Genomic DNA, 12,443 nt, shown 5'->3' on the forward strand with positions numbered 1-12,443 from the left:
AACGCACAATCCCCGAAAACAAACGCAACACCCCCCCCCCCCATCCAGATTACACAACAGAAGTTCTTCAGGCCTCTAGGGGGAGTGATAAGTGGAACAGCTTGATTTTCAACCCTACAAAGAGAGAGAGAGAGTGAGATAGAGAGATCTGCCTTTTTATTACCAGGAGTTAACAGAGATGTCTCTGCTGATTGAGTATCACCTGTGACCTGAGCAAATAAACTGGAGACACACCTACCAAACAAGAGAAAACATATCTCAAAACATAGACTTAAAATTTACAGTCTATGATCTCAAAGTTTCACAACGGCGCACAGCTTTCTGAGCTTTAATGTGCCGCGGCTCTCTCTTTGTGGGGCCTAAAATCAAACTGTTGACTTAGCGCTCCCCCTAGAGGCCTGGAGAACTTCCGTCGTGTGATCTGGATGCAGCTTTTTTTTGTTGCATTTGTTTTCTGGGATGGGTGCTTTTCTTTTTAATTGCTTCTGTATTTGCAGCGAGTTTGTGTATTTGGTTGTGGTGTGTACTTGTACGTGTTTGCTGAATGCTGCGCATGTGTTGTCAAATGAATGAAGGTGTTTTCTTATTTATGATGCAGTGCGTTTGCCCCCGTCGGTCACCGTAAGGATCCGTACCAAAAGACAATTTATATTTCCTTTAATCTGTAGGATTCTATGTGTAGGACGTCTCTTCAGCACCACAACACTTACTTCAGAATGGTTTGACACACATGTGTTGGCTTTAACAAATATTGGGCTCCACTAAGTCTCAATTTCGATAAAATTGCAATTATGCAGCCCTAAAAAAAGCCAACATTTTTATGTGACAAAGTGAAATTCAGCCACACAGTATGGAATATAAGGAACAAATCACAGAATTAAACTCAAACCATCACTACTATAATGTGCAATAGAACTGAAACAAAATGCTTGTACAAATAGTAACTTATTTATATAGCACCTTTCAAGAAACCCAAGGACACTTAAAGAATAATTTGACTGGCCACAGAAGCACAATACTCACACTCATCATAGAAACCATATATTCTGTTGATTGAAGCACACTCATGGTTTCCCCTCAGCAGGAAGAAGTTCTCTGGGTATTTGATTTTGTAGGCCAGCAGAAGGCAGATGGTTTCCAAAGACTGCTTCCCCCTGTCCACATAGTCACCCAGAAACAGATAGTTGCTTTCTGGAGGGAAGCCCCCATACTCAAACAGCCTCAGCAGGTCATAGTATTGTCCGTGGATATCACCTGCAGGACAAAACGTAAATTAATGCACCATAATGAATTGCATGCAAATGTATTGTAATGTGGCATTGTCCCCCTTGTTGAAAAAATAAACAATTTTTCTTTTGCATTTTTATAACACCATACACATATAGTTTATTTTCGGATGTATACACATTCAAATCTTACTTACCACAAATCTTGAGAGGGGCCTCCAGTTCCAGAAGAATGGGTTGACTGAGAAAGATCTCCCTGGACTTCAGGCATAATCCACGAATCTCATTCTCCTGCAGCTGGACATTCTTGCCAGGCTTTGCCCCTCTGACTGACAACAAAAAAACATAAACAGAGCTAAACAACAGTTGGAACAGTTCCAGCACAGTTGACAATGCCTGGTACGGTAGCTATCTCTATGCTGAGGCTGTGTGGGACAAAAGATTAATATAACGTTACATATCGCGCCGAAATGCGCAATTTATTTGTGTTCGAGAGAATTACAATGTGTAGTGGACCAAGTACCGGGACCGTGCCATTCAGGTACACTAGCATTCTCACCCCAGAAAAACATTAGGTGAAAAAAGGTGACCATTAAAATTGACGAACTAACGTTAGCTAGTTATTTTACAAGATGTTGAAAAAATACGCTACAGTCAGACGCGGGACGTTAACGGTATCTAGCTAACTAGTCTAGCGGTGCTCATATCAACATGCAGATCACAAGTAATGATTTAGCTAGCTATACGTAGCTAGCACTTCAACATTTCCTTACCTTCTAAAAGACGCTGGATGATACTGTCTATGTTGAGCTTGTCAACGTCAGCCATTGCAGCGTTGGCGTTAATAAAATCGATTCAGTGAAATCTAAGGTCTGAGCGTTAACCCACTTGTGAAAGCTAGCCCGCTAAGCTAACCTGGCATTAGCTCCCTGACGTTAGCTAGCTTCGTTAATTTTCCGGGCTGACGGTAAATATGTTGATGGTGTAACCCTGCTTCTGTTCAGCTGTTCGTTGACACTTCAGACAGTCTAATAAGCGACTTATACATTGCAGTTTAGAAAATGTCTACATCAAATGTTGGCTTTTGCTAAGAAACAGGGACTAAAAAAATAAAAAGTCAAACGCACTAGCTAGCTGCTAGCTGTTAGCTAGCGATGGTGACCCTTCTCTGTTTTTCTCTGCCGCACCTTGTACAGCTAGCCAGCTGCTTCAAGGAGGCTGCCGGTAGCTGCTCTGCTGCTGCCCCCTACTGTCCTGGGTGGAGAACAACTCTTTAACCCATTTAGATAAAGCTGAATTTGAGAGTGTAAAAAAATACAAGAAAAATAGTAACACGTCAACTTGATAATTCAGTCTTCATGAACCATTGTGAAGACAGAAATTCCCTCTCATGAATTATAAATCAAAGATTTTGTAATCAAGGATTTGCTCTGGTATTTATACAGTAATTAAGCCATGGCCCTGATTAAGACTGCTCATACAAGGACAGCACTATTTGAAAGCACCCTAATTACATTAATAGAATATTAATATGTATAGTTAGCCTATTGGAGAAAAACAAGCTTTTCACTTTTACTACATGTTAGGTGCAGTCATTCGTTCAAATGCATTGTCAAGCATTTGAAGTCAATGTAGGTTTAGTTAAGGTTAGATGATTGCTGTTCAAGTGAGCAGTATTTTATTTGCAGTATGTCAAATTACAATGCAAATCATATGATTATAAAATTTTGGTTTGGTTAAAAGAGAGAGCTTAGTGGCCAGAATAGCTCAGTTGGTAGAGCGGCCTCACATATATATAGAGGGTTTACTCCACAGTGTAGCGGGTTCAACTCTGACCTGTGGCCCTTTGCTGCATGTTATTCCCCCTTTCATGTCTTCATCTGTCCTGTGAAAATAAAGGCCTAAAAATGCCCCAAAATATAATCATGTACATAAATATAAAATTATACAGTAGCTTAACTTTCCTGTTGTCTTCCCGCCAACCTGGAAACTTGTTTTTTTGAGTCAAAATTTAAAATGAAACCCTTTTATCAACCTTATTGTCATCTTTTTCGACCCTTTTGTGTCTTTACTCCAATGACTTTGGGACTTTTTCAACATTTGTTGACTTTTTCTGAGCCTTTTGAAATTTACCCAAAACCCAAATTTCTGATATAGAAACTTTTTGGAAAAGGGGTAAAATTGGCCTTGGAGACAACAGGAGGGTTAATCATTGGCAATTCCCTAACAATGATAAGCCTAGATGTGTTAGTCAAAAACATAGCACTGGTTTGAAATAGCTTCAAATTTTCCTGGTAGTTTATCCAGCGAGATTGGGTACATGGGGGTAATTGACAATAATTATTGGTATATTAATTTCAGCAGCATGCACATACTCACTGGACTCAGCTGGACTCACTGGTGACGGTGGCAGAGAGGAGGACATTGGACAATGCTGCGACATACTGACAATGCCAAGCACCCGGCACACGTCATCAGCACCCAGAGGAGCCGGTTCAGTGGAAGGCTGCTCCTTCCAAGTGCCGGACCAACAGACTCAAGGACTCCTTTGTCCCTCCTGCCATCAGACTATACAACTCCTCACTAGGGGGGGGGGGGAGAGGGAAATAGGACAGAGAGGACCATACAGACATACATACATATACCTACATACATACAGTACACATACACACATACAACATACATACATACATACATACCACATCATACATACACACATACAACATACTACACATAACACCATACATACCACACTACATACACATACATACATACAGACATACATACATACATACATACATACACACATACATACATACACACATACATACACATACATACATACATACACACATACACACATACATACATACACACATACATACATAACATACATCACATACCATACAACACACATCTACACACATAACATACATACCCAATACATACATACACACATACACACTACATACATACACATCACACATACATACTATACATACAACACACAATTACCTACATAAATACCATAATACAACACATTCCATTACATACATACATACATACATACATACATACAGTACACATACACACATACATACACACATACATACACACATACATACATACGTACATACACACATACATACATACACACATGGACTTAAATTCACACCTGGTCACTTTATAATAATTTCTTCAACACTGGACTAAACACTGACACTTTAATAATAATTTATGGTCTTTTCTTTGTTTATTTGACGAATGTTCTTATTGTTGTTATTATTTTTATTGGTATTTTGTTGTCTTTATACTGTCTTTTTATCTATTTTTTATTTATTTTTGTCTTGCTAAAACTGCTGCTGGAACTTTCAATTTCCTGCGGGAGTCATCCCAAAGGATCAATAAAGAGAAGTCTAAGTCTAGGTCTATACCGATTTTGTTGAAAAACAACAACAACCTGATCTCTTAAGCATTTTCACATTTTAGTTAGCTGAAAGTCAGATAACGGAAAACACAAGATTGTGTCCACAACAAGCCATTCTAAAGGCAGAAGTAGAGCTCTCAAGTATTTATTGGCAGTGATATTATAGCCTATAAAAACAGGGAACAAATTCATACACTTCCTGCTCACGTTATGCTGCTTACACAGTACTTTTATGTCATGTAGAAATTGTTATGTCATGTAGCTTAGCCAAGCACGTATGGAATCTGGCAAACAAACAAAAAATTTCCTTTATTACATGCAACACGTTTTCAATTTCATAAAAAATTAACTTAAGTTGCACTGTTAACTTTGGTTACAGATTAAGTTGACCAATAACAGAAAGTAAACAGCACATACTAATTTTCATCAAAAAAGGAGCTGATGGATGTGGATTCAATTGCAAAAAAATTAAAAATACAATTTATTAATACATATGTTTTTTAATCTTCCGAGGTTAAAGTTAAAGAGAAAAGACTTTTTTCCCTCCCTAAATAGACACGGTAGGCTATCTGTGCCCTGCCTAAGTGTTCAATGAGAGAAACTGCTCAGACACATATACAAATATTTTTTATATTTCATTTAATATACCGGTAGCCTATTTTTTTTTTATTGCTGCACACTCAGGACTGAAACTTAAAGTCTATATCAAGCTTATTCTAATAATTCTAATTGAATATCAATACTGAAACAGCGTTTTTTTTTTTAGCTTTGGGAAGCAAAGCCGCTCTCAAATCTATATTCCTGGAGCCAAATGGAAAAGAGCAATTGTTGATCCTCACATTGGGATTAGCTAACATCCTCATTAGCCTGCGTGTTTAACCTCCTGACCCCAGGAAATCTCCCACATCATCAAAACGTTGTGATTATGCCAATGTGTGAGTGGATCTTTGCAAATATCTTCTTCCGTGTTACCGCCAGTGATGCAAACCCTCCCTTCCCTTATTCGTTCAGCAAAAACATCTCATAGAATGTAGCGTCAGAACATATTACTGAACACTTCCTTTGCTGTGATCTCATAGATTTTTATTTCATACAGTACATATCAAAAGATCACATGTACACAGTGTGGTAGTCTCCCACTAAAATGAGTACGTAATTGATGCATTCATGCAAAAATAATGTATTTTTTTTGAATGAACGTGACATATAAAATATTCCCGCTGCAGTGTGTGTGATATATTTGGCACAAATGTGACCTTTTGGTTTAATTGTCCAGAGTGCAATCTATTCTTGGTCCTTCTCTTCGCCGTGTGTGATGATGTGGACCAGATTGTTGTAGTCTAGGTTTCCTGCTACATCCGGTGGGAAGGCGGCAAACATCTGTTCCATCTATAGGTATAAAGTACAGTCAAAAGGTACATTTTTGGAGTGAAAAATGTCTTAAATTAAACTTATCGATGTCCGAGGTGGAGCTCTAACCTCTTCCGGGCTGAACCTGTCCGCCTGGGTGGTCAACATCTCTGTCACACTGTAAAGACAAGCAGCGATGATGAGCACACCGGGCGCCAGGGCTGGGTATCGCTCAAAACCTTTCAATACCAATACACCGTGACTTTGACAACGGTTCCTAAACTAAACTTTTTTCAATACCCGTTTTTTATTAAATGGTGCAAATCTTTTTATTTGTTTTTCAGCTCCTACTACTTCGCCCTTGGCTTTCTCTGCACGTAACATAGGGTTTTTCCTGCGTGTCATTACGACGTGTGACGTTAAATAGCCAATCAGCAGCATTACCAGATCTTGGTAGAAGCATGCTGTTGAGATTTACTCCTTAGGGATTGAAATTTTATATTGAATGAAGAGGCTTTTTTATGCGATAGAGGCAATTCAGTCAATGCCTTAAAAGTAGTGCTTTTAAAGTAGTATTCAATAGCGATTAATCACATTAAGATCAAAGTTAACTCGCAATTAATTGCAAATAATCGCACATTTTTATTTATTCTAAATGTCCCTCTATTTCTTTTTGTCCCATTATTTTATGGAAAAGTGGAGTGGCTTGCTTTGTGCAAATGTATTTTTTATTGAAATCAACACTAGCATGTAGCCTACTGTAGTGTTTAATTTCACACATACCATTCTCTCTTGGAGCAAATGATTTTGAGGGGGGGAGGGGGGGAGAGAATTGACATTAGCTGTGTGCTTGGCCATCAAGTGGTATTTCAGACTGGACGTGCTGTGATGATAGCTCAGTTCTCAACAACCAAACACACGGATCACTTTGGTCTTGTCAATGGAACCATTTGGCAACTTTTAATAAGTGAAATTTCCATTCAGAATCTTATTGGCGTCCATTTTGGCGTCTCACGCTCGCCATCCACTCAAAACGTAACGTTACTACTCTTTGGTCGCCTCGCAAGCCCAAACAAGTGTGTGTGGCGTGCCTGTTTTTCTGTTTCCGGTCTAGCTAGATCTGGTGTGGTGTTGTAGTTTTTCTAACGTCGCTAGTTGTTGCAACAGCATGTGAAAAAAAGGACAGAGGCCAAAAAGAATGTTAATCTTGATAAAAAAATATGACGCCGTTAAAATGGGTTTGCGTTAACGCCGTTAATAACGCGTTTAACTGACAGCACTACTTAAAAGTATTGAATCCGGTATCCAGCCCTACTGGGCGCTCACCTCATCCCACAACAGAGCACTATAGACTGGTACTCACAAGTCTTTCTTTAACGTTCCCTTCCCATCAGGATCAAAGACTTTAAAAGCGTTGAGGATGGTCTCCTCCGGGTCAGCACCTGGAGGGGAACGGTGGCAGCTCGGAGTTGATGTAAAACGTAAACAAAGGAAACATCTTTTTTTTTCCCAGAGGATTGCCATAGTCCTGAAATAACATCCAGAACACGGGCCCTCACCTTTTAGTTTCTCTCCGAACATGGTGAGAAAGACAGTGAAATTAACCGGTCCTGGGGCCTCCGTCAGCATCTCATCAATCTCTTCTTGCTTGACATTTAAACGGCCTAGAGAGGGAGGGGGGGGTCAAAGGTTTAGAGCGGCAACTAACGATTATTTCCACAATTGGTCAATCTGACTATCGTTTTCTCGATTGATAGATGAATCGTTTGGTCAATAAAATGTTACAAGTAAAGCGAAATAATGCATCCTAATATCCCAGAATCCTAATGTGACAGCCAGTTTACTTTACACAAGACAAAGAAAACAGGAAATGCTCAGAAGCTGGAACCAGAGAATGTTTTGCATTTTTGTTTGAAAAAAAAAGTACTTACAAGATCAAATGAAAATATTTTTCTCGCCCAATTGCTCCAGCTCTAACAAGGTTTACAACTGGGTCCACTCAAATGAAATGTGACAATGCGGAACACTTACAACTCATAAGAGACACATACAAACAGTAAACAGACACACGAGCAGTCCTACCTAAAGCTGCAAAAGTGTCTCTCAGGTCATTCTTGTCAATGAAACCGTCTCTGTTTTGATCCATGATAGTAAAAGCCTGCAGAAGTTTTATTGTTACATGCCGTGTCTCCTGTATGCACAGTAAGCATCCACCACAGAGTAAACTGCTCAAATTCTATGGGATAGAAAACATTTGGCAGAGCACTGACTTCTTTGAACTCCTGGATCTGGGCCTGTTCAAACATGGAGAACACATTGGAGCCGGCTCCGTTGGATCTCTTCTTCGCCTTCTTGGGTGACTGCGGAGTTTGGACAATCACACTCTTGATTAGATTCAATAATAATAGCACGGTCATCACCTGGCTCTCTGCTCCAGCTCCACTTCATTATCGGTTTTACTGTGACACATGCTCTTATGATAACGAGCCAGTGATGAGCAAACTTACAGTGTGTGTGTGTGTGTGGGGGGGCACTAATTGCACAACAGGCAAGGTTTATACCGGGGCACGCATTTCATTAGGAGGGATTACAAACACTGTCAGTTTGTTATGGAAATATTTACTCAAGCCTCCAATTTTGTGAGAATGCAGACTAAGCCTGGGGAGGGTGTGGTCCGCTGCCCGCTCTCCCACAGTCCCAGGATCACACGGGGGATTATTCTATAGGGCCTGGCTGGGTGATGACAGGATGGTACACTGAGCCCTGTTTGATCAGAAATCCCTGGGAGGCTAGGATTATGTCGAGCTATTTACATGACTGCCAAGGAACGGGGAAAAACAGCGTAAGGGGGATGCAGCGCTACGACATGATATTGCTCGGATTCACGGGCCTCTCGACAGCTGCTGTCTAACCCTCGTTGTGGATTAGCTCTGGAGCACTTGTATATCTCAGGGACGGGACCTCTGGCGCTCAGCTCAATTTATTTCTTTATTTTTGTTTTTAAGAGGATTCCTGCAATCACGGGATGCGAGGCAGAATTGGTTTCTTGATGCTGCCCAGGGCAGATCAACCTGAAAGGGCCAGCAGAAACCTCCAAGATACATTTATGGGCTGCTTTGGCTCAGTGGTAGAGCGGTTGCCTGCCAATCGGAAGGTTGGTGGTTCGATCCCCGCCCCTGCACTCATTGTCGAAGTGTCCTTGGGCAAGACACTGAACCCCGAGTTGCCCCCGGTGCTGCGCATCGCAGTGTGAATGTGTGTGAATGATGAATGTTTCCTGTAGATGTGAAAGCGCTTTGAGCAGTTGTTAAGACTGTAAAAGCATTATATAAATACAGCACATTTACATTTAATTATTGTTGACCTGTTTGTAGCCTGTACTTGTTGCTCATCTCTCCTCCTTTTCTTTCTTCTTTTTTTCCTCTCCTGTTTCCTCTACTCTTCTCTCCTTTTTTTCTTCTCCTCTCCGTATTTCCTATCATTTCCTTTTCTCAACTCACTCTTGTCTCCTCCCCTCTGACAGAGATCGTTAGCGGAAATAAGAGGGAACAAGGGGTCTTCTCTTTTCTCTCCTCTCCTTATTTCCTCTCCTTAACTTTCCTCCCCTCTTCTTTGATGTTCTCTCCTCTTCTTCTATTACCTCCCTTGTTTCCCTTATCTCCTGTTTTCTCTCCTCTTTTCTCCTCTCCATGCTACAATTACCTATTCATACATTTCTTTTCTTTTTTTGTTTCAGCATTGCGAGCAGACAAATCAAACATCATCAATGGGACAACTGGAGCGATGATCTTTTTGTTGTTGATCTGAATTCAGTGTCCATATGCATATTGACATGGGGTAAATTGGTTCATTATCATTGGTGTGAGAAGAGCAAGACGTACAATTCATCAAAACATGCCATGACAGTCTATCATGTAAATATGTCATACAATATACTTTTTAAACACATTCAGCAGAAACAGAACGTCCCCTTAACAGTAATAGTACTTTAAACAAATGAAATCTGTATCCACTCACCATGTTTCGGTGGTATTGCTGATAAGGACCAAACAGAATCCCGGGTGCTTTGTGATGAAGCTGAACACAAAGGGGTAGATATACTGTCCCCTCTCCCCACATAATGGGGCATGCCTATAGTCTATAAATACTCCTTTCCTTCTTTAGTCAGAGGGTCAGGTAAGGAAGACAATTCCCCCTCCGCCACCACTCCCCTCACTCACATTGTCCAACCATTGTTAGAGTTCATGAGATTTAGGGATGATAGCCAAACACACATACCCCATTGCTGATACCCAAGAATAACAATAGGACATAGCTTTGGCTCAGGAAGGACTGTTGTTGGTGACTGACAGTTGCACTTGATGGGATCAATCACCCAGCTGTCCTGTTAGTGCTCCACAGGGACCAAAGTGATGTTATAATGGAAGCCGTTTCTGGGTAGCACAATAAACGGAACTGTTAGCTGAAGCGTCCTGATCCCCAATAAGACTTGATCCTAAACAGCCTGTCACACTTTGGAAAACATTAGTAGGGAACAGGGTTTGTATGATGTGTTTCATTAAGAATGTTGTTGGTCTCTTGCAACGATGTTGGACAGTTATGAAATGGAGCTAGTTTAGACTCTGTTTAACTCTTTGTAAATGGACTGTATTTATGTAGCGCTTTTCTAGTCTTAGTGACAACTCAAAGCACTTTAAACAGTACAGGCACAATTCACACAGACACACACATTCATACATACACTGGTGGCTGAGGTTTGCCACACAACGGGCCACCTGCTCATCAGATAAATATTCACTGGCGCAACATTGGGAGCAATTTGGGGGTTCTTGCCCAAGGGCACTCTGACATGTAGACTGCAGGGGACAGGGATCAAACCACCGACCTTCTGATTGGTAGCCACAGCCGCCCTTGGTGTCCTACGGCTCGGTGTCCTCAACCCTTTTACTGTCTTCCATTGGACCTTGCACTTGTCATCCTCTTGGGTCAAAACTGAAAATCAACAGTTTTTCTGATGTTTTTGTTCCTTTTTTCAACACTTTTCACGCCTTTTAAAAATGTTTTTGGCGCTTTTTTTTGCCGTTTTACACTTCTTGTATGAAGTGTTTAAACTACTATGTATGAACACCCCTAACACCAACGTATTACCACTTGTAGCTAGACACTTATCATATGAAAATAATATCTAAAACCTTGAGTTAAAAACGCAGAAATTATGAATTATTTAGACTAATATTAAAGGAAGGGTAAGCACAGAAGCATATGTAACAAAGTTCATGGAGGGTACCGTTTTGAAAGCATTTCAATTTCTTTTTCAAATGCTAAAAAAGTGAACAAAAGTCAATGAAAGTAAAGATCCGATCTTTTGTTGTACTTGCAAAGAACGTTGTATGGAATCATCTATGTTATTTCCTGCAATTAAAATGAGGTAGTTTAAAAGAAACCCATATTTCTAAAAATAGAAATTTAGAAAATGGGTCAAATTTGACCCTAAGACAACACAAGGGTTAACCAGTTAGCAGACATGTTTCATGTTCAACCTTTATTTATACTTGAGAGATCCTTGAGAGGCAGCCCTCATTTACAATAACATTGAGTCACCCACAAAGACAAAAACAAGATTAATACAAAAAAACAACACCGAAAAGGAAGCAACACCATCATGAGGACACAGAAAGACACTAAAACTGTCCTAATCGGAAAACAATTTGATAAACAAATCAGGACAACCAGGGTGAAAAAGAAATTCAAATAGGCCGATGTAAAGCAATTACAAGTAGAAGTTCACACATAATACATAAGGCGTATAAGGTGAAGTTTGTGATAATAAAAGGAAAGTTTAATGGATTATAAGTGGAAGGACAACAGCATTCACATACATACACATTATACAGTCACAGTGAACACTTTAAAGACCCTCTAGTCAAAAAAAAAAAGTTTTGATTATAGGCTTCTTCCTTTCTTGTTACACGGTGTATGTGCAGAGTTTGACACGCTGTTTTCACATTCATCCGCTGAAGAAAGAGAGTTTCTCTGTGCTCCCCTTAAATCTCATTTTAACACGTGTGCGCACGAGCAGCAGTGTGACATCACGACTAGTTTGGAAACCGATCGGGATCCAGCAGCGATGACACAAGTGGGATGTGTGATGTGGAAACCAGAAACCTGCAGTGCACCAACACCGAGAATGGACTTCATAATGAAGTCAAATTACAGCAAAAACACGCCATCTTTGAATTTGTCTGTTGTTTTTTTTGGGTGAACTGGCCCTTTGAGTCAGCTTGAAAACTACACAAGGTCACTTAGAGCTTTTTTTGGTAATTATTTGCTTTTAGTTTGATTTAGGATTTTTAATCAACTGTTTTTACAATTACTTTCCATGACAATTTCAAGTGTTCATTCACGTTTTTTTATTGTGAATTAAAATCCTGAAATCTTTT

General features: G+C 40.0%; 2 protein-coding genes across 2 annotated transcripts in view; both read right to left on the reverse strand.

Annotated features, from left to right (window-relative positions):
- LOC116686659 (serine/threonine-protein phosphatase PP1-gamma catalytic subunit A) overlaps positions 1-2,439 on the reverse strand; it is a 5,409-nt gene extending 2,970 nt beyond the window's left edge. The window contains exons 1-3 of the mRNA XM_032511683.1: positions 2,000-2,439; positions 1,424-1,555; positions 1,024-1,254 (exon numbers count right to left, since the gene is read on the reverse strand). Coding sequence (XP_032367574.1) covers positions 1,024-1,254; positions 1,424-1,555; positions 2,000-2,054 — 418 coding nt within the window. The 5' untranslated portion in view covers positions 2,055-2,439. The remainder of the gene's footprint in view (positions 1-1,023; positions 1,255-1,423; positions 1,556-1,999) is intronic.
- LOC116686662 (myosin regulatory light chain 2, ventricular/cardiac muscle isoform) overlaps positions 1-10,137 on the reverse strand; it is a 27,577-nt gene extending 17,440 nt beyond the window's left edge. The window contains exons 1-7 of the mRNA XM_032511685.1: positions 10,021-10,137; positions 8,274-8,363; positions 8,086-8,161; positions 7,563-7,667; positions 7,367-7,445; positions 6,133-6,181; positions 5,937-6,042 (exon numbers count right to left, since the gene is read on the reverse strand). Of these exons, the coding sequence (XP_032367576.1) occupies positions 5,938-6,042; positions 6,133-6,181; positions 7,367-7,445; positions 7,563-7,667; positions 8,086-8,161; positions 8,274-8,363; positions 10,021-10,122 (606 nt within the window). The 5' untranslated portion in view covers positions 10,123-10,137 and the 3' untranslated portion in view covers position 5,937. The remainder of the gene's footprint in view (positions 1-5,936; positions 6,043-6,132; positions 6,182-7,366; positions 7,446-7,562; positions 7,668-8,085; positions 8,162-8,273; positions 8,364-10,020) is intronic.
- Positions 10,138-12,443: the final 2,306 nt, after the last annotated feature.

Source organism: Etheostoma spectabile, unplaced genomic scaffold (assembly GCF_008692095.1).
Source record: "Etheostoma spectabile isolate EspeVRDwgs_2016 unplaced genomic scaffold, UIUC_Espe_1.0 scaffold433, whole genome shotgun sequence".
In the NCBI taxonomy this organism is placed as follows: Eukaryota; Metazoa; Chordata; class Actinopteri; order Perciformes; family Percidae; genus Etheostoma; species Etheostoma spectabile.